The sequence below is a fragment of the Genypterus blacodes genome, unplaced genomic scaffold (genome assembly GCF_046128005.1).
Source record: "Genypterus blacodes isolate CSIRO-AG114 ecotype Tasmania unplaced genomic scaffold, CSIRO-AGI_Gbla_v1 ptg000039l_1, whole genome shotgun sequence".
NCBI lineage: Eukaryota > Metazoa > Chordata > Actinopteri > Ophidiiformes > Ophidiidae > Genypterus > Genypterus blacodes.
This window is the reverse complement of record NW_027466852.1, coordinates 6,559,830-6,578,059: the sequence shown is the minus strand read 5'-3', so window position 1 is coordinate 6,578,059 and position 18,230 is coordinate 6,559,830. Positions and strand designations below refer to the sequence as shown.

Below are 18,230 nucleotides of genomic sequence, written 5' to 3'. Positions count from 1 at the left end.
CAGTTCTGTCCCCGAGGAAAAATCATCACTTTTGCCTCTGAGACAAAACATTTCATCTTTGGGTGGAGATGAAGTTGGAGCGAGGAGAGAGGGAAAACTTGCAGTGATGTGGGTCTCCTGTTCCCCAGGATTGAGAACATCGATCAACAAAAAAGCAGAGAGTTTTGGATGGAAGTTTTTATTTGGTATGACTAAAGGATAAAGACACCAACTCCAGCACAAAAAAGTACAAGTTGCCCTTATTCTCGGCCATTAAATAGAAATCTAGGAAGAAAATAAACTTGATTTGTCTATCTGTCACTATCAGTGAACACTTCAAAGCTGTGATAACATTTTTAATCTCAATATTTACTGTGTGTTGTGCATCACAGGAGCAGCTATGCCTGCAGCTCAGTTCACTCCAAGTGAATGCCACCTAAAAGGAGGAGCTGCATGTATAAATAGTTCTCTACATTCAATATTAAAAGGCAACAGTCCTACAATTGTGTGTATATCAATTATACACAAAAACAGGTTAAGCAGCGATCTGATAGCCGACAGTGCGAAGAAACATATGCAGCATGAAATGAACAGCACACAGTATCGGCATTGATACTTTTCGTACGTGTAGACTCTCTTAGCTATTTACAGGTCCCATAATAACATTAAACTTCAATAGAAAATCGAAACATTAAATAGCCTGGTACATTAATATCCACAGAGGGGTTATGAGTGAAAGTTTCTGATCGTGGCTGTGGGGCATCAGGCTGATTGGCAGTGTAGGTGTTTGACTTTACTCTTCTCTTTTAAATGGTTGTCCCCAGCTCACACCTTAACTTTGGCATAGAGTGCAGCAATCTGCTCTCTGAAGTGGTTACGAAGCTCTGTCCTCTTGGCCTTCAGCGTGGGTGTCAGCAGGCCGTTCTGGATAGAAAACATCTCTGGATGTAGTTCAATTTCCCTCACCTGCAGGAGACAAAGATGGAGCAAAGTGCTAAGAGTGGAAAGAATAATTGAGGGATAAAGAATGGGAGGGGGTTGCTCCACCTGAAGCAGAATGTGAAGGCAGACATGGCTATAATCACCTGCTCAAAAGACTTGAGTCCAGCTTCCTTTCCCAATCTCAGGATATCCTGCAGAATGGCATTCTTTACATTCTAAAACATTCAGAAAGGCCTTGGTTAAGTCGGTTCACGGTCAGTAAGTGGGGCTGTGGTCTGGTTTGCTAATGGGGATGAATCTCACCATGTTACTACAGAGTTCAGAGTACGATCCTTCAAAGCCTCTCTTCTTTGCCCAGCCCGGTACAATGTCAGGATCAGGAACCACGATGGCCACCAAGCAAGCCTGACAAAAGACAATGTGGGTCAAATCAGTACCACTCTGAAAGTTCTCTGATCGACAAGTTCTGAGTCTGAGATACTTTTGAGCTCAATTATTGTAAGTTAAACATGTAATGGCTGTAAAAAAAACGTGCTTGAGTTTACTTGCTAAGCTGTGCAGCAGCATGTTTAAGGTGTGCCATGTAAGGCATTTTAACATCAGTACTATCCTGCAGAACAGTTCTATAGTAAGACTCGGAACTTAACGATCAGCCCTTGCATACTACATAATGCACTTGTGCTTTTACTATAGCAGTCTAAGGAAGCATTAATTACAAGCCTTAATTACTGCTCCATAACATTCACATGAAACTAATTACCTGTAAGCTGTCACCATGGACGAATATCTGCGCCACTGGGTCACTCTGGATGTAAACAGTTTCTATTTTCTCGGGGGCAATGTATTCTCCTTGAGCCAGCTTGAAAATGTGCTTCTTTCTATCAATGAGCTTCAGAGTTCCATTCTGCAATAACAGACACACGAAAAAGACAAATTCCTAATCCACATCTTCACAATGTCGTTCAAAAATTTGAAGAGTAAAAACATTTCCAACATGAATTAGCTCCAGATCCTGAACAGTCACTCACAGGAAGCCATTTCCCAATGTCACCAGTGTGGAGCCATCCGTCCTTGTCGATTGCCTCAGCTGTTTTCTCAGGGTCATTCAGGTAACCCTGGAAAACGTTTGGTCCTTTAACACACACCTAGAATGAGAGATTATGTCATCAGTTGGAGGAACTCGAATTTCACAATGAAACAGGTCTGAACAGGTCTGAACAGAAGCTACACAGACCCTTCTGACAGTCCCATGTATGCCTCACTCCTCACCTCTCCCTCTCCATTAGCTGCCAGGTAATTCATTTCAGCTACATCCACAAATTTCAGTAAGTTGCAGGGCAGTGGGGGTCCAACGTGACCTGAATATAAACAGGAGTCACATTTCAGTTTCACCGATTCAGAATTGTGAGGATTTCACACAGCAGCCATTAGGCATCAGAATGCACAATTGTAGCGGTTCCTGGACGTTGGATTACCTGCTGTCCAGTCTCCTGGCATTGACATGGAGCATCCAGCAGTGCATTCAGTCTGACCATATCCTTCATAAAACTGGAGTGAGGGACATGATAGAGACGTTACTGTTACAGACAGTGAGGACAAACCTCAAACACTGGAGGTGCAGAGGGCCATACTGACCTGACAGCCTAGAGCCGCCCGTAGGAAGGTGAGGACGGTCGGGGACACCGGTGCTGCTCCAGTGATCATGAGCCTCACACGACCACCCAGGCTTGCCTGCACAGTGTGACACGAAAGACTCAAAACTGTCAAACTGGAACATTGACTTTGCTGTCTGTCACATGTAACACAGTGCTTCAGTAGTTCACCTGTATTTTTCTGAAGATGAGTTTGTCCCACATGCTGTCCTGTCTGACCACACCGCTACGAAGCTCTGCCTCCTTCCTTCTGAAAGCAAAATCCAGCAGCCATCGCTTCAGAGGAGTATTGGCTTGACTAAATACCTGTGGAGAATTCAGATCGATCATTTCAGAAGCTCAGTTTACAAACGGAGTGCCAGCAGTAGACAAGAGATTTATGAAATGGGCTTGAACCTTAAGAGTAAACAATCAGAACACAATTCATCAATATCTTAATGGAGTCTGACCCTATCAAACATGCGGTTGAGGAGACGCGGGACCACAGGAAAAACTGTTGGCTGCAGTGTTTTTAAATCATCCATCAAAAGACGAATGTCCCCTTGGAAGAAACCAATGCGGCCCCCGTGGATGAGGATGACACCCTGAGGAGAAAGGAGAGCAGAGTAAATCCCCTGCTGCTAGTCAAATTAAGCAACGCTTCGGCCATAGGGGGGCACTGTCGATCCGAGCTTTTTCAAATTAAACATCCAACATTGTTGCCATATGCACAAGCCACTACTGTCTTGCTGTGGAGTTTGGTTGCCTCACCTACCTGAAATTCATTGGTTCCTTGGTTAAGAACAATCACAAACACAAAAGAGTATCTTAGAAAATTGTGTCGCCTGCTTGTAGCGTTGAGAGTTGACAAGCACATGCAAGGCAGCATCAACAAAAATGTCATAACAACACAAAGCCTTTTCCTTATTTTAAGTTGTCAGGTGTTAAAGGCATCCTGTGGGTGTTCTTGCAAACGAACAGTTTTGTAACAGCAAACATAATGTGTTTTACTTAACGTATATGTTAGCAGCAAATATAACTCCAGACAGCTCCATCTTGCAAAAAATAAAACAGCCAGTGATCTCATAAATTGCACAAAATCCAGGGGAACTGAAATTCAACTTTGAAGTCTTGAAGCTTGTGTTGTGTTTGGTTTTGATATTATGTTACTCTTGTGTTACTGGTGGATTAAAACAGCTGTATCTGGACAGTCAATCGGAGGTTTCCACAGAATACCTTTAAGGTCAAAGTAAATCGAACACATGCACTCCCTCCACTGCAGCATCCAGCAACACTCAATAGTCAGACTGAAGCTCTCTTGTTTCTCAAGTACATTTAAGGTTAAATGTGCAAAAATTCATTCATTCACTTGGCAATCACTTTGCTAAATTCAAACAATTCAAACACAACACATACCTGTACAACCCTCTCTAACATGTGTGCTAGAGGGAGATATGATATATGAATATCATGGACGTTCAGCATGCAGTGTATCTGTGGAAGACACACAAAAACACATGCACTTATACAGGTTGAGCGAGCACGGCGTACCTCAACTACCCTTTCAAACATGTGAGCCAGAGGGAGGAAGGAGATGAGCACCTCATTACTGCTGGGCTTCAGTATGCGCTGAACCCACACACACACACACACACACACACACACAGGGGACAGGAAGGGAGGAAGAGAGGCGAGAGGAAAGACAGAAAGGATGAAAAGGAAAGAAAGGAAATTTAAAGAAAAGTTAAAGAGGTGTAACACCTGACTCGTTTATTACAGCTCCGCCAATATGTTTAATACTCAAAACATTCGACACGGAACATTAAGGTAGAGATGAAGAGGTAAGAAGCAAAAGTTCAGTTGCTAAAAGCCATGAAGGTTATGATAGACCAGAGAGGAACTGTTTCCCACACTGGAGAGGCAGAACCACTCAATCTTAGATAAATGATCAGAAGTGGTGACACATTTTGTCAACAAACTCAAAAAATTCAAATACTGTTTTTGTATTTTGTTTTACCTCTGTTACTCTAAGGAAAGCTGCTGTGTTGGCGATAACATTTCCGTGAGTGAGCATTGCACCTTTGGGGTTTCCTGAAAGGAAAATTATACATAAATGAATAAAGAAATAATAAAAACATATTGCCAAATGGTTAAAGTCATGCTTTATAATGAGTCGAGCAATCACCTGTGGTTCCAGATGTGAAGCAGACGAGTGCAAGATCCTCTGGTTTAGGCGGCTGTAAACACACCACGTCTATATTAATGAGCGTAAAACTTACATTTTTCATGCATGAAAATTGGAACTATCAACTGTGTCAATTAAGAACTTAAGTTAAGGTTAATTTCTTCATTTTATCGTTAGTTTCTACGCACCACTGGTTCCTGGTGGTGGTCTTTGCCAAATGCCTGCAACAAACAAAACACACAGAGGATTCAGAGTGCAGCCATGACACACAGCGCCTGATTTCCCATTTAGGAACATCTTGCACATGACTGAATGAAACGATAAACTAGGAAAAGCAACAAAAAAAAAATTGAAATACCTCGAACTCCTTCAAGCTCAGAATCTCAACACCACTCTGCTGTCCGCGGGTCACCAGCTCGTCATCAAAGGCCTCCATGAGGGCGATCCTCTTTACACTGCGTGTCTTACCATCGATACACTGCAGAATGAGCTGAGCCTTTTCAGGAACATCGCAGATCACTGTTGAGATGCTGGCTGGGGAAGCAAAGGCCCAAAGTAAACCACCACTTGTTTTTGCATCACTGCAGGTCTTACAGTAACAGTAACGGGTACAGTAAGGGTTAAAGGTGCCCTCTGTTGCTGCTGCTGTACCGTTTTCAATGACGTAGCCGATGGCCTCTGTGCCCAGTGTGTCATACAGCGGGACGACCACCAGGGAGTACGTGTGACAAGCCAGCTCTGAAATGGTCCACTGCAATAGAAGAAACACGCCTGTATCAAAATACAGATCAACAATACTGACAGAAGGATTAGTAGGAGAATTACAGGAAAATTAAAGGAGAAGTTTTAGAAAAAATATAAAACACATTAATGTATGTGTGTGTGTTTATGTCACCTCTGGTCTGTTCTGGGAAAAGATGCCGATAAACTTGTCACCTGTGTGACAATGTCCTTTGTGGAGGAGGGCAGAGCCGAGGCTCTCAGCTCTGTCCACCACCTGCAAGAAATTGATAGAACAAAGTTTGGTTTTTGATTGAATTGATGCTCATACGATATTCATCTACACATTGTGGCCTCACCTGTTTGTAAGACTGCCACTCGTACGGCTGGTCGGCTTTCCTCGATCCGAGACAGGGCCCGTCGTCTATGAGGGAGAGAAATCAAGCTCACTATTTATCTGCACCCCATGGATGACTTGTCTAAATCCTTTTGATCAAATCATACTTGACCAACACATCTGACAAAAGAACTCACTTGATACTCTGAGCCCTCGCATGAACACCTCATACATTGTCAGAGCATCACTGTAGTAGTACGTTAAGAGCTCCTCGCTGTCGATCAGTACAGACCTTCTCACGCCTTCTCCTCCCTACAAGACAAAAGAGACATTTTGTTTAAGTTTCCAACTTAATTGAAGTTTGTAGAGGACTTATCAATCTCTCTGTTCAGTACTGACCAATTGGCCATGACTTGTTTTTTTCCCCCAAGCACGACTAGATTGTTTGCAATAACAGCCAATTCTTGTTCTATGCAAATTTCACACACACACACACACACACACACACACCTGTCTTCTGTTCATGTTCCTAAGAGATGGAAATCATTTTGCTTTTGATAACAAAGCCTACACACATTATGAGTCTGAGGTGACATATACACAGGAATACCAGGAAGTATCCTGTGTATATGTCACCTCAGACTCATAATAACTGCATTGTGCAAAGCAAATACACAGAGGCACAAGGGACTGTTTTTTGTGTACTGTTTTGTATTTTGGGAGACATTTGCATGGATTTGCATGGATGGAAGGTTAAGTGCAGTCACTGCTTTTGATCACCAGTTAGATCACCCCAGAACAGGAACTCTTCCCATTCAGCAAAGCGTGGTGCCTGGATCACAGCAACTTCAAACATCTACACTTACATCCATCCTTTTTGGCGTCACATTACTGTCTTGCAGAATTCGGAATCCAAAATCAGGATTACCATTTAGAATTGAATTAAAGGTTACATAACTCATCTCAACCATATCTTGTTGTCTTATATAAGTGTGCTAGACCACTCAGATCATTGGAGTCTTCGCATTTAGGTTTGTTATTTACCATTCACTTGTGCTCTAGTTTCATCTTGTGTCATACTCGGTAGTGGAATAAAAAGGGGGCAGCCATGGAAGAATTTGCTGTGTGTGAGTCATTTCATTCCTCCATACAAACTCAAGGTTTCATTTGGCAATATGAAATGTTTCATCATGAGTAATGAACCTGAAGATGTTTGGAGGGGGGGAAATGTTGCGTCTCCTTTGCCCGGAATTGAACCATTTCAAGGATTATTGAAAATTCCCGTTGCACATTTGAGTCATTTTCTTTTTACTGGACACATAAAGAGAGAATTGTCTTTGTCCTTGCTCACGGTCATAATTATCACAGTTGCCACACCGTGACAGCCTTGAATTACAGTGGCAGCGCCTGATCTCAAATTGTCACGTAAACCCCCCTCCAAAAAAAAAAATTTGAACAAAAATAAAACGGTTTATGTGAGGGACACACAGTTGGTTGGTTAAACACAGAGGAAGACTGTCTATCATCAGTTGTGATGAAGATCTTGGACTGGGTCCCATTGGCATTCTCACTGAATGAGCTACATTGTTTGTTTAAACCCCCCCATCCTTTCTGGGTCTGTTTGCTTCCGTTTGCTGTGGAGTGTGGGATGAGCAATTACGGCATGGCAGTTATTGCGTTTTACCCGTTGGCTCAACCCCCATCACACTGAATGATCATTTCTATGACCCATGCAGTCTCTGCTCGTTGATAAAGTATGTTTGTTGCTGTGTGGATCATATACAGATCCATGCAGTGTGGGCTCAAAGGGGTTAAAACACGAGAAAAGCTCCTGGAAAAACTCTGGAATCATGTTTCGGGAGGGGGAGTTTGAATGACAGGAGTAATGGAATGAAAAGACTCTGGTATGCTATGTTGTTTGGAACGCTTTCAGGATTTAGGGCTGCTCAAAGAATCAGACGGTGTGTTTCTTTTATAGTGAAACGTACTTGTGAAAACAAAATGAAACAGACCTCATTTGGGACGTTTTTATCTGCCGTGACAGTACAGCGTTCACTCCAAAGTGTAGACAGCTGACGTGCTCCAGCTGGAGTTTTGTTAAGAACCTAGCTACGCACTTTGGTTACAGTATCGCTATGTGAATGTATTTTCATGTTAAGCCTGTTTTAGGAATTCCTGTGACTACAACTTTGTCATAGTTTATCGTTTTTTGCACTTAGGGGCTGGATAGAAAGTAGAAATACACACCAAAAGGGGTGGGGGTGGGGGTGTTACCAGCCCAGTCATGTCTAAGCATGCATGCAGGTACGACAGTAAGGTAATAACAGGTTTGACACAACATGAAAAGAAGAACTAACAGAATGAGATATTTGCGTGAGTAAGTGTCTAATTTCACAGTACCGTGTTCAAAAGGTTGCCAAGTTAATTACAGACACAAGCGAAGTCAGGAAGACAGGAACACACAGTGCTGGAGAAGAAATGTCTGCTTTGTCAATAATACTATAATCACATTTTTAACACATCAATCTTACCTGTTTCAACGCTGCTTCATCCTTTTGTAAGCCATCCTCACGTAAAGAACAATCCAACATCTATACCCTTTACGTTTAAGAAATAAACTATCCTTTTAGAGCCATAACACAAACAATACCCGATCCCCAGCAGCTGATTACTCTTTCATTCTTCACTGAATAGAAGGACAAAGGAAAGGACTCAGGAAAGAGTACAATACATTCAATATCAAGTAATTGGGAGTTGGAATGTAGAGTGAACCCAGCCGGCGAATGATATGAGCAGCGATCACTTACCTGCAACAACACTGACTGCATGTTCAGGTCGCATGCCGGTTTGAGGGGCTTCGGTCGGGAGGGAAAACAGATTTTCTCTCTTTGCATCACGGCAATTCTGAGTTACTGTGTCTCACAAAAAGGTCTCAAGCCGAATACAGCTTTAAAAAAATGAAGACGTAACTGTAATAATAATAACTATGCTACTGTAACACTGTCCACACCAGGAGCAGCACAGACTATCACGTTTTGGCAGGAGGATGTCAGTTTGTTAGAGTTAAATACATGAGGAGGAGGAGGAGGAGGAGGAAGGGGAGGAGGAGGAAAAGGAGGAGGTTTGTCTAACATCAGGCGGGATGAATTTGCCACACATTCACATTCTTCTTCCTGAATGAGCCACTGTGCACCCCCAACACCCCCACCCCCCTTCTCCATCTCTTGTTTGCATGTTGCCGTTTGCATTGTGGTGTCGCCCACATTACAGTAAACGGATTTCTCAGCACCCTTAACAGACATAACACAACCTGCACCACCCTAATCTACAAAGTCTGGATTAAAAGTTCAGCACCCAACACCAAAGAAACTTGATCTTGCTATCGCCTCACATTATGTACGCCTCATGTCCATTTCCCCTGTCTTCGTTTTGACAGCACGGCCTGTTTTTTGAACTGTGTTCTACTTTGTAAGCAGGCGATTGTCCTTGTGCTGCTGCCTTTCTGTCCAATGAAAAACTTTATAATGTTTTGACTGGAAAGATCAGTTTTAACCTTGGCTTGGACAAAGACAGAACCAAGGGTTGCAGTCGGTTTATTAGTATCAGTCATTTTTAAAGTAATATTAGGAAACAGTTTTCTCAGTCGGTGGTGATGGAATTATTTGCAAAGTTTTGTTTTACTTTCTCTTACTCAGGATATAATGCAGCATATTCAACATTAACTAGTTAAGTAGTTAGAAGTGATATAACAAAACTGATCTCTTACCTCTATTTCCACTGACTGGAGGTTCAGGTCACATGGTGGTTTGAGAGCTTTTGGCCGGGACTTCAACCAGTAGGTAGTGAGGGCGGCAAAAGCACCCACGCCTATGAGGGCATTGGTGGGAAAATTCTGGACATAATGCCGAACGACGTCCAGCTCCGGAACCTGCAGCTGTCTCAGGACGTCCCGAGCCTGCATGGCTGTTCAGTTCTGTCGCTGAGGAAAATAAATAAATAAATAAATAAATGTAATTTTTGCCTCTGAAACTAAACATTTTCTCTTCTGTGATGTGTGTTTTCTGTTGCTTGGGAAGCACTTCATTGACTTGTTGAAGAAGAAGAAGAAGAAGAAGAATGAAGAAGAAACACCTCTCAGATCTTAACTGTTCAATCATCACCTGATAATCGGGTGTGGTTGGAGCAGGGACATGGAAAACATGCAGTGTTGTGGGTACCTGAACACCTGGATTGAGGTGTACAGCACATTGCAGGTCAGTATTGCATTATGGTATATGGTGAACAAAACAGTGAATCATTTACAATAAAAGACAATATATCAAATATCTTATATCTTATGTCTTTTTAGAGAATTACCATTTGGGAGTGACAATTGTATTGATCACATCTTCGAGTGACCACTCAATCAGCCTACATAGCTAATTTACTTTTATCATTTTAACATTTTGTGTTTTTGTTTCAACCTTTCCATAAATTTTGAAGATAAAGGGAGTTGTGTTCCCTCAGTCTGCAGTTGGCCCTCTTAAGAAACAGGACGGAAATGCATCACTGTAACACCAAACCTAAATAATTTCAGTTTAAAAGCCTAAGGATAAGGAAACAAACCACAGATGCTGCATCTCTGTTTTTAGGGGAAGTGAAGTTTCCTGCCTCAGACACTGAAGAAATAGGCTCAGAGGAAACTTCCTTTAAGTGATGTATACATACGTATATATGTCACCTCTCCTATAGATTTTTACACTTTGGTTAAATGACACCAAAGAGCAAACTAACTGTTGTGACTTGAAATTATATTTTAATGAGAAATGCAAGTTCAATTAACCTCTCACTGTACTAATACTGCAAGTAACATTTCTAACTGATTTTTTTGGATTTTTATCCAAATATGAACTACCATTCCATTGTAAATCACTAGCGTTCTATCAACGCAAAGGAGTTCAACTGATTTGACCTCAGGGACAAACAGGACAATTACTTTCTTTCATTCTACTTTAGTTTCTCAATTAGAACACTAAGAGTTGTATATTGGTGAATGTACTCACCTGAAAACACACCCTCAATCAATTCAATTAGCTTCTATTTGTCTTCTTTCTACGAACGCTCCAACCATGAGCAAACATGTGAGCCCGAGAATGACTACCTTGCTCAAAGTGACAGTGCAAGTCGGCTGATGTGTAAAAGAAGCAATAAATGAAGAGTTGAGGTATTTGAAGCATTGTGTACATACTCACAGTGCCACACAGTGTGAAGGAGAGGCAGGGATTCTATCCTAATGCAGAGAATAAGAGTATCTGTGAGGCTTTCAGCGGTGGTAGTTAGAAAAGACTTTCACTGACCTCTAATAGATCTCTGAGGTTGTCACAACTATGAATAGCAGGGAAACGCCCCCTTCAAACAGTCACACACACACACACACACAGAGAGAGGGAGAGAGAGAGAGGGAGAGAGAGAGAGAGGAGGCCCTGACATTGAGAGCCACACATTACTCCACAATTCAAGCAGCTGTTTTCTTTAAACACATAAGATCAAAGTAAAGCAGGAGGAACAGGTTTGATACAAAATGTTGACCTGGCTTACTCAAACATTTCCAGCGTTGATTCAAGTCTCCCAACATTTGTGTTTCAGGATGAAAACGTGCTGAAGGACGTGAGTCACAGGGCAGATTGTCTATACTACTGTACATGATAGATAGATAGTGTGTTTACTAATTCCTCTTTTTGTACTAATATTTACACTGCGGGCATACGTGGGCGGTGCTTAAACTGACTACACTGAGTCAACATAGACAAACCGCTTGAGAAAATTCACGGGCCCAGATGGTTAACATGATAACGCTGCGGGCAACATTTAGACAGAAATACACCCAACACCTAACACACACACACTTTTGCATATTTTACACTTAAGGTATCTGGTAAAATACAGATATTAAACGTAGAAGAGATAGGGAGGTTTTCATTGCATCCTGAGACTGAATTAGGCAGCCAAAACAACTTTCATAAAGGTGGGTCCTTTAACTGTAATGCTTCCTATTTCCTATAAGGCCAACAAATAAGCAAATAAAAAGATTTATATGGGGAGGTAGTAGTCGAGTGGGTAGAGCTTCCGCTTGGGAACCGGAGGGTTGTCGGTTCGAGTCCCTGCCGAGGTGCCCCTGAGCAAGGCACCGAACCCTCAATTGCTCCCCCCTCTGCGAAGTGTGGTAATGTAATGTAATGTAAGTCGCCTTCGATAAAAGCGTCTGCCAAATGATCGTAATGTAATGTAATATATCAAGACAACCTCAGATATTTTTCAGCTGCAATTTTAAGACATAACTGTATTTTTCTTTAATTTGCAGATATTTGGTAGGTTAATCAATCATGAAAACGATGGTTAGTTGCACCCATGTGTGAGTGTGTCTGCGTATATTTGTGTGAGCCGGTGAACAGCACAAACATACCAATGGTGTCATAGTTGGCTGTGACTCCTTGGAGGTAAAAGGTAGCCCCACATACACACACATACACACACTCACACTCCTCCCCTCCAGGCTCCATACTTGGCCTGGGTGGATGATAGGCCAATGGCAGCGGCAGTCAACCAGCACCACACACCCCCACAAAGAGGAAGGAAGAGTAGAGAGGGGAGCAAGTTCATCTTGCTTCAGCTTGCAGCTGAATAGGAGACTCACTTTGAGCCAAAGTTTCCTCAAAACGAAACAAAGAGGTTACTCAGGTCAGCTGCTTTAATTAGTCACAAGTACCAAAGTTTCTCTTTGTGCCAAGGAATGGTGCACAGAGAGATATGAGACACTACTTGCAGCTGACATGCAGGCAATTCTTTGAGCAGCTCTTTGAGTTAAGTAGACGTGTGTGTGTGTGTGTGTGTGTGTGTGTGTGTGTGTGTGTGTGAGATTATAGTCAGCTTGTGAGTGCCGAGTGTCAGATCAGATTCACTTAAGCTTATTATTACAACCTTATCACTGGAGGATTTACACATGGAGCCTTAAACACACTCCATGTGCATCACCCTGCAGAAGAGCTTAACACAGTTTTGTCTGGGCTGCTTGATGAACACTTTCATGCATAGAACTTACTCACCTCTACACATTGAGTGTGTTTATTTACACATTTATCAACAGACAATTTAGTTTCATATATAGTATGATAAAACCATATTTTAGATCAAATAGGCATTGTTGGATTATGTGATTATTTTCGCCTGCATTTAAACAATAATCTGTCTAATAATTGATGTAAAGAAATTCTCTGCGTGTATTTCCTCAAGTGGCACAGTTTCCTCTTGGGAGAATCTTAGAGAGCATTTCTGCTGCCAAAAAGTTGATGTATTTTCTAGGTTAAGGTTACAGTTGTAGAGCCTGAATTTACAGCTATATGGCCATATTTATACAAAACCAAGACAAAAGTGTGACATTTTGCTGTCCAAGAAAGGAAATGTCATTCGAGATGCATCCTTCCTACGCTGATAAAACCAACAAGCCATCATGCATATTCTATGAAAAATGGAATCCTATTAGTATAATGCAGGAAAGGAAAAAAAACAAAACATAGACAAGCTGATTCACATATATATACTGTATAGCTGAATAGAGCAAACAAGGTTTCAAAAGGCGTTCACAGGCCAAAACAGATTCCTGCTCCACCCCAAGCTCTGCAAGGAGACAGGGAGCAACTCCACCAAATAAACAAAATGGTTTAAACCTCAGGAGAGGCAATTCAAAGGTGTGCAAGGTGAGCCAGGTGTGCAATAAGAGATGTAGGTGGGGTGCCAGAGGGATCTACAAAGGCAGCTAACAAATAGAGGAAGAGAGACAATAGAAGAATAAAGTCATGAACCAGCAAGAGGATACTTGACATGCAAAGTTCAAGAAGATTCTGATAAAAGTTTGAGAGATGATTCAGAGGAGCTCAATGAATCTTGCACAAAAGGAGAAATATCCGTCAAGTGAGAACAGATAAGATATAATAAGACAAAACAAGACCAAGTGACACGGAAACAAAACATGTACTATGTTCACATAGTTCCTTTGCTAGAGAAAAGCAATATGCCACACAATCATAAACGTTTAACTCCACTACTCCAGCTACAGAAATGCATAGAGATTGACAAGTCAGGCAGTGAATTTATTGGCTCTTTGCGTTGAATCTATCGCGGATTGGTCAACTGCCAATATCTGTTTGATAGGGCTTTACAAACAGCACTGCCCTGAGGGGAGGCGATCGAAATAGAATGAGAGGTCAATATGATTCACAGCAAAAAGCATTTACATAGATTTAACTGCAAGGGCGGCAGTAGATCAGTCGGTAGGGCTTCCGCTTGGGAACCAGAGGGTCGCCGATTCCAGTCCCTGCCGAGGTGCCCCTGAGCAAGGCACCGAACCCCTAACTGCTCCCCCCTCTGTAATGGGTGGTAATGTAATGTTAGTCGCTTTGGATAAAAGCGTCTGCTAAATGCTCGTAATGTAATGTAATGTAATTTACTGAAGGCTAAAATTGTAAAAAAAAAAAAAAAAAAAAAGGCACAATACTGACAGAAATGAAGTGAGAAATGAGCAGGTGAACTTGAGTTTCTATTTGTTCATTTCAAGTGATTGGTTATTAACATTGTATCTGAATTATATCAAACTGAAATTTAACTCCAAGAGCTGAATGATTTTGCAATTGGACATAGAAAATTCGAGTGAACTCCATCTCAAAATTCAAATTCAGAACATCAGGTTCCATCCGGATGGAAGCTGTGGCGACTGATTGACGGTAGTGATGTCAGTAACACCTTTCACCTCATTCAGCCGTCTGCACAACCCGTTTATCTATTATAGGCCCTGACTCCTGGTGAAATGACACACACACACACACACACACACACACACACACACACACACACACAGTGACATAACAGAAATGTGTGAGGGAGGGGGCTGCAGGATGGGATTTACTAAATGGAGCAAAGGTTGTTCACACATCCATCAGTAGCTACAAATACATCATTAGGCCATGTGCCCCCTGCACTGGCCAGATCAGACTGTCACTTCACCTGCAGATCACCAGGCTATTGCACTGGAAATCGAGCCGGAAAAATCTCAGTTTCCAGTCCTGCTTGGAGCAATCATAATAAAATCATATTTAAGATTCATTGATCAATGCTTTTGTCTTTAAACCTGCCATGGGTGTCCATTGAAGGGAACAGCCTGAGCATGGGGTCAAGTCAGTGACATGTAAAGGGAAGCGATCCGACTGGTGCAGATGAACCTTTATCAGATATTCTTCAAAAAACAAGCGGAGGCAGTAGCTCAGTGGGTAGAGCTTTTGCTTTGGAACCGAAAGATCGCCGGTTCCAGTCCCTGCCGAGGTGCCCCTGAGCAAGGCACCGAACCTTTAATTGCTGTCCCCTCTGCGAAGGGTGGTAGTCTATTGCAATGCTTTGGATAAAAGCGTCTGCCAAATGATCGTAATGTAATGTAAACAACATCACATCACAATTTTGGGGAGGGCATCAAATGTAATCTAGCCGAGGGCGCCGACTGACCCACTGCTTGTAGATTCATTGATTCACTAGTTCAGCAGAACTAACAATTTCAATGAAATTCCATGAAAAGTCAGAAATGCTTGAAGGATTATGATGTATGTACGACAAATGGAAGACCAGCCCATGTTGGTTTAGAACACATTAAAGATATTAATCTCCTATCGTGCACTCAGCCCTCTAAAGCTGGTGTATGCAGCATATCGGTGTGATGCAGCATGATTAAGTAAAACAGTCGAAGAACAGTTCTGACACTCAAGATATAAAATAGAACAAGAGTAAATCCCCACTTTGGAGAATAGTGAATGTTTGGCATTGCAGTGGTTCCAAATCCGGCTCCTCAGTCAATCAGTGTTCATCAACAGCTGCTGCCTTCTGGATCATGATTGGCTTAACAGGACTACATTCCAAACAACAATGACTTTAAAGTGCCACAGTGAGAAGCACAACACACTCTTACATGGTTGCCTGAATGAGATCAAGAGGATACAATGTCCCGAATCAAGAAGCCAGATGACATCATGCATCTGCTGGGGTGATATTTTCCAAGAAGTCCTTTTGGTAAAACAGCCCTCGTTTTTCCTATTAATGCTCCTGGAAACATTGCAATTTCAAGCTGGTGTGTTGAGCCACACACACTTGACTTGTCTGTGCCCATGTGATTCCGATTGATTCATTTGAACAGAAGGAGATTGTTTGTATAATGCGATCATAACCAGTGAATAGCCAGCTTCTGCTCGAGAAAATCAATATAGTACAATCAAAGTATTTCTTCAGTGAATTTGTCAGTTGGTGACATCAGTTGAACAGCGGCTAACACTCTCCTCTCAGCACCTTGTTTGGAGCTGAAATACCTGCTTGAGAGGGGTCGAGTCTGAGCCGCGGGTACGTGAGACATGGTGTGTAAATTGAACCTGCAGCCTTGGTAAACAGCCAGACAGCTGGATGCTCAACGGTGCAAATCCTTAGTGGCACCCTGCGGTCCACACAACCCACAAAGTGCCCATCTTCCTCCTTTTATGGCGTTTCCTCTGATGAAACCTTTTCTCCGGTGTGGCAACCTGCTGTTAGTGTACATTTTTTGCAAGACTGAACAGGATCAAAACATTCCAAAGTTAGCAAATCAAAAGAAATGACTTAACACAGATTTCACATACTCCTCCTGCGTTACCATGCACACCTCTGTATCTCCATCCAGCCCCCACAACACAAACACTACTCAGCAGTAATTCACGCACTCATTCACATCCGCTGCCAACCAATACGCAGAACGTGCACGCCTACGGAAAAAGTAACACACGCAGGCTTTGACCCTCAGAGGTTTCTGACTCATAATCTCTTTTCACTGCTCGGCAGAGGAAATCACAGCTTCCCCTCATTCTCAGACACTGTCTCTCCAGGAATGTCTTGGTGTCTGTGTGCCAACTGAATAGTTCAGATCACACAGCAGAGACAGTCAAGTAAAACACGGAGACTTGTTGTATACAGTCTCTGCAGGGGCAAAGGTCAGGTGTAACAGTGTAACTGATACAATGCTACTAAATTTATGTTTGTGTGTTTGAGGACTAACTTGGCTCCAGGGGTTCTCAGGTATCCCCCCCCCCCCCCTCCTCCCCCCCCCCCCCCCCCCCCTCTCTCTCTCTCTCTCTCACACACACACACACACCGTTAAATGATAGCCCACTATGACGTACATTACACAAAGCTCGCATTGATTCTCTCCCCTACCTCCGTACAACCCGATCTTATTAACAAACAATAGCGTCTCTGGAGCTTTTCAAATGAGTCGTATAAAGCGGTGATGAGTAAACACAGCGTGTTTAAAAACCAAACAGCGTCTAAATAAGCACTTTCTTCTGTCTTTATTATTTCTAACACGCCGAGGCCAGCAAACAACAACGACGATTCCATGTGGAAATACAAAAACACAACACGCACACAGCGGACAGTGGACGCGAACGGAGCTTTGTTTAGTGATGTCAGCGCACCCCGTTTCCCTGTTTCTAACGAAGCTTTGACGCTGTGACGTCACCGTAAACAACGTGCAGCTAAGAGTTGAGTTAAACTGAGAGGTGTGACATGTTTTTCCACAAACCTGTAAGCAGCAGATCGGGGGACTTCGCCGGATTCTACGGAGAGAAGCTGCAGGCAACAAGCGGTTCAGCTGATGGAGCGATCAGCCAATCAGAGATGGCCTTGCATCATGCTTCGCCTAAAATGTTGAGAAGCTTGTCGTGATTGGTTTATATTGTATAACCGTAACACTAGTTTGCGCATACAGTATAGTTTACATACAACGCTTTGTAGAACATAAACAGACACTTAAACTGCTCTGTCTGACTTGTTTAAAAACCATCACTAGGGACAAAATCTGTAAAATACGTTTTTTTTAATTGTTATGACTTGAACATTTTGGTCAAACCCTTAAGTAAGAACAAAAAATTAAAATTAAAAAAAGTGAATAAAAGCAGCATATAGTTGTTCTGAATACACACAGCACACACACAGTTTATCAGTGACATCATTGACTAGACTATTGTATTTGTATTTTCTAATTTCCAAATGTGGACGTTTGGACATGTTGATGCTTCATTTGTGAGTTTCAGTACTTTGTAACCAGTTATCTTATGTATCTGATGTTTCAATAGACTTTGACTGGTTTTATTGGGAAATAAGTTTATTTCTGGGGAAGGTGTCTACTATGAGCACTATGAAAAATACCTCCTACATATCTTTTGGTGAATAATACTATTTGGGCTGCACTCTCAACACATACCACCAGAGAGGGGAAGTTTGTTTAAAAGCTGTGAAAAGTTCATTTAGACCAACTACAGCCTGGATGCTCTAACTGGAGAGTGATCAAGCAAATATGTGGCTTTAACCATGCATAGAAGGCAGGATATCGTGTGGT

General features: G+C 42.2%; 2 protein-coding genes across 7 annotated transcripts in view; one reads left to right on the top strand and one right to left on the bottom strand.

Annotated features, from left to right (window-relative positions):
* fabp2 (fatty acid binding protein 2, intestinal) overlaps window positions 1-18,230 on the top strand; it is a 154,088-nt gene that overhangs the window by 66,544 nt on the left and 69,314 nt on the right. The window lies entirely within an intron of this gene.
* Window positions 175-17,499, bottom strand: acsl1a (acyl-CoA synthetase long chain family member 1a). 6 transcript variants are annotated; one of them, XM_076147727.1, is made up of 23 exons: window positions 17,415-17,460; window positions 11,026-11,063; window positions 9,955-10,011; window positions 9,561-9,773; window positions 5,992-6,106; window positions 5,817-5,881; window positions 5,633-5,734; window positions 5,389-5,488; window positions 5,096-5,271; window positions 4,926-4,958; window positions 4,738-4,789; window positions 4,570-4,643; window positions 3,969-4,046; window positions 3,023-3,157; window positions 2,745-2,879; window positions 2,557-2,652; window positions 2,397-2,469; window positions 2,191-2,279; window positions 1,950-2,066; window positions 1,682-1,825; window positions 1,225-1,326; window positions 1,065-1,136; window positions 175-945 (listed from the first exon to the last, which is right to left on the bottom strand). In XM_076147727.1, the coding sequence occupies exons 4-23, from the start codon at window positions 9,753-9,755 to the stop codon at window positions 805-807; spliced, it is 2,094 nt and encodes a 697-aa protein (XP_076003842.1). In that variant the 5' UTR covers window positions 9,756-9,773; window positions 9,955-10,011; window positions 11,026-11,063; window positions 17,415-17,460; the 3' UTR covers window positions 175-804. The 6 variants fall into 6 exon arrangements, with proteins under 6 accessions (XP_076003842.1, XP_076003844.1, XP_076003843.1 ...); XM_076147729.1 differs by lacking the exon at window positions 17,415-17,460 and adding an exon at window positions 12,237-12,624; XM_076147728.1 differs by lacking the exon at window positions 9,955-10,011 and having other exon boundaries at window positions 17,415-17,447.

Coding starts and splice junctions, on each gene's coding strand:
- acsl1a (XM_076147726.1), bottom strand. CDS start 9,755: ATGCAGGCTCGGGACGTCCTGAGACAGCTGCAGGTTCCGGAGCTGGAC. Junction 4,644..4,737: donor CTTCACATCTGGAACCACAG/GTGATTGCTCGA, acceptor TTTTCCTTTCAG/GAAACCCCAAAGGTGCAATG. Junction 2,880..3,022: donor TCAACCGCATGTTTGATAGG/GTCAGACTCCAT, acceptor AATTCTCCACAG/GTATTTAGTCAAGCCAATAC.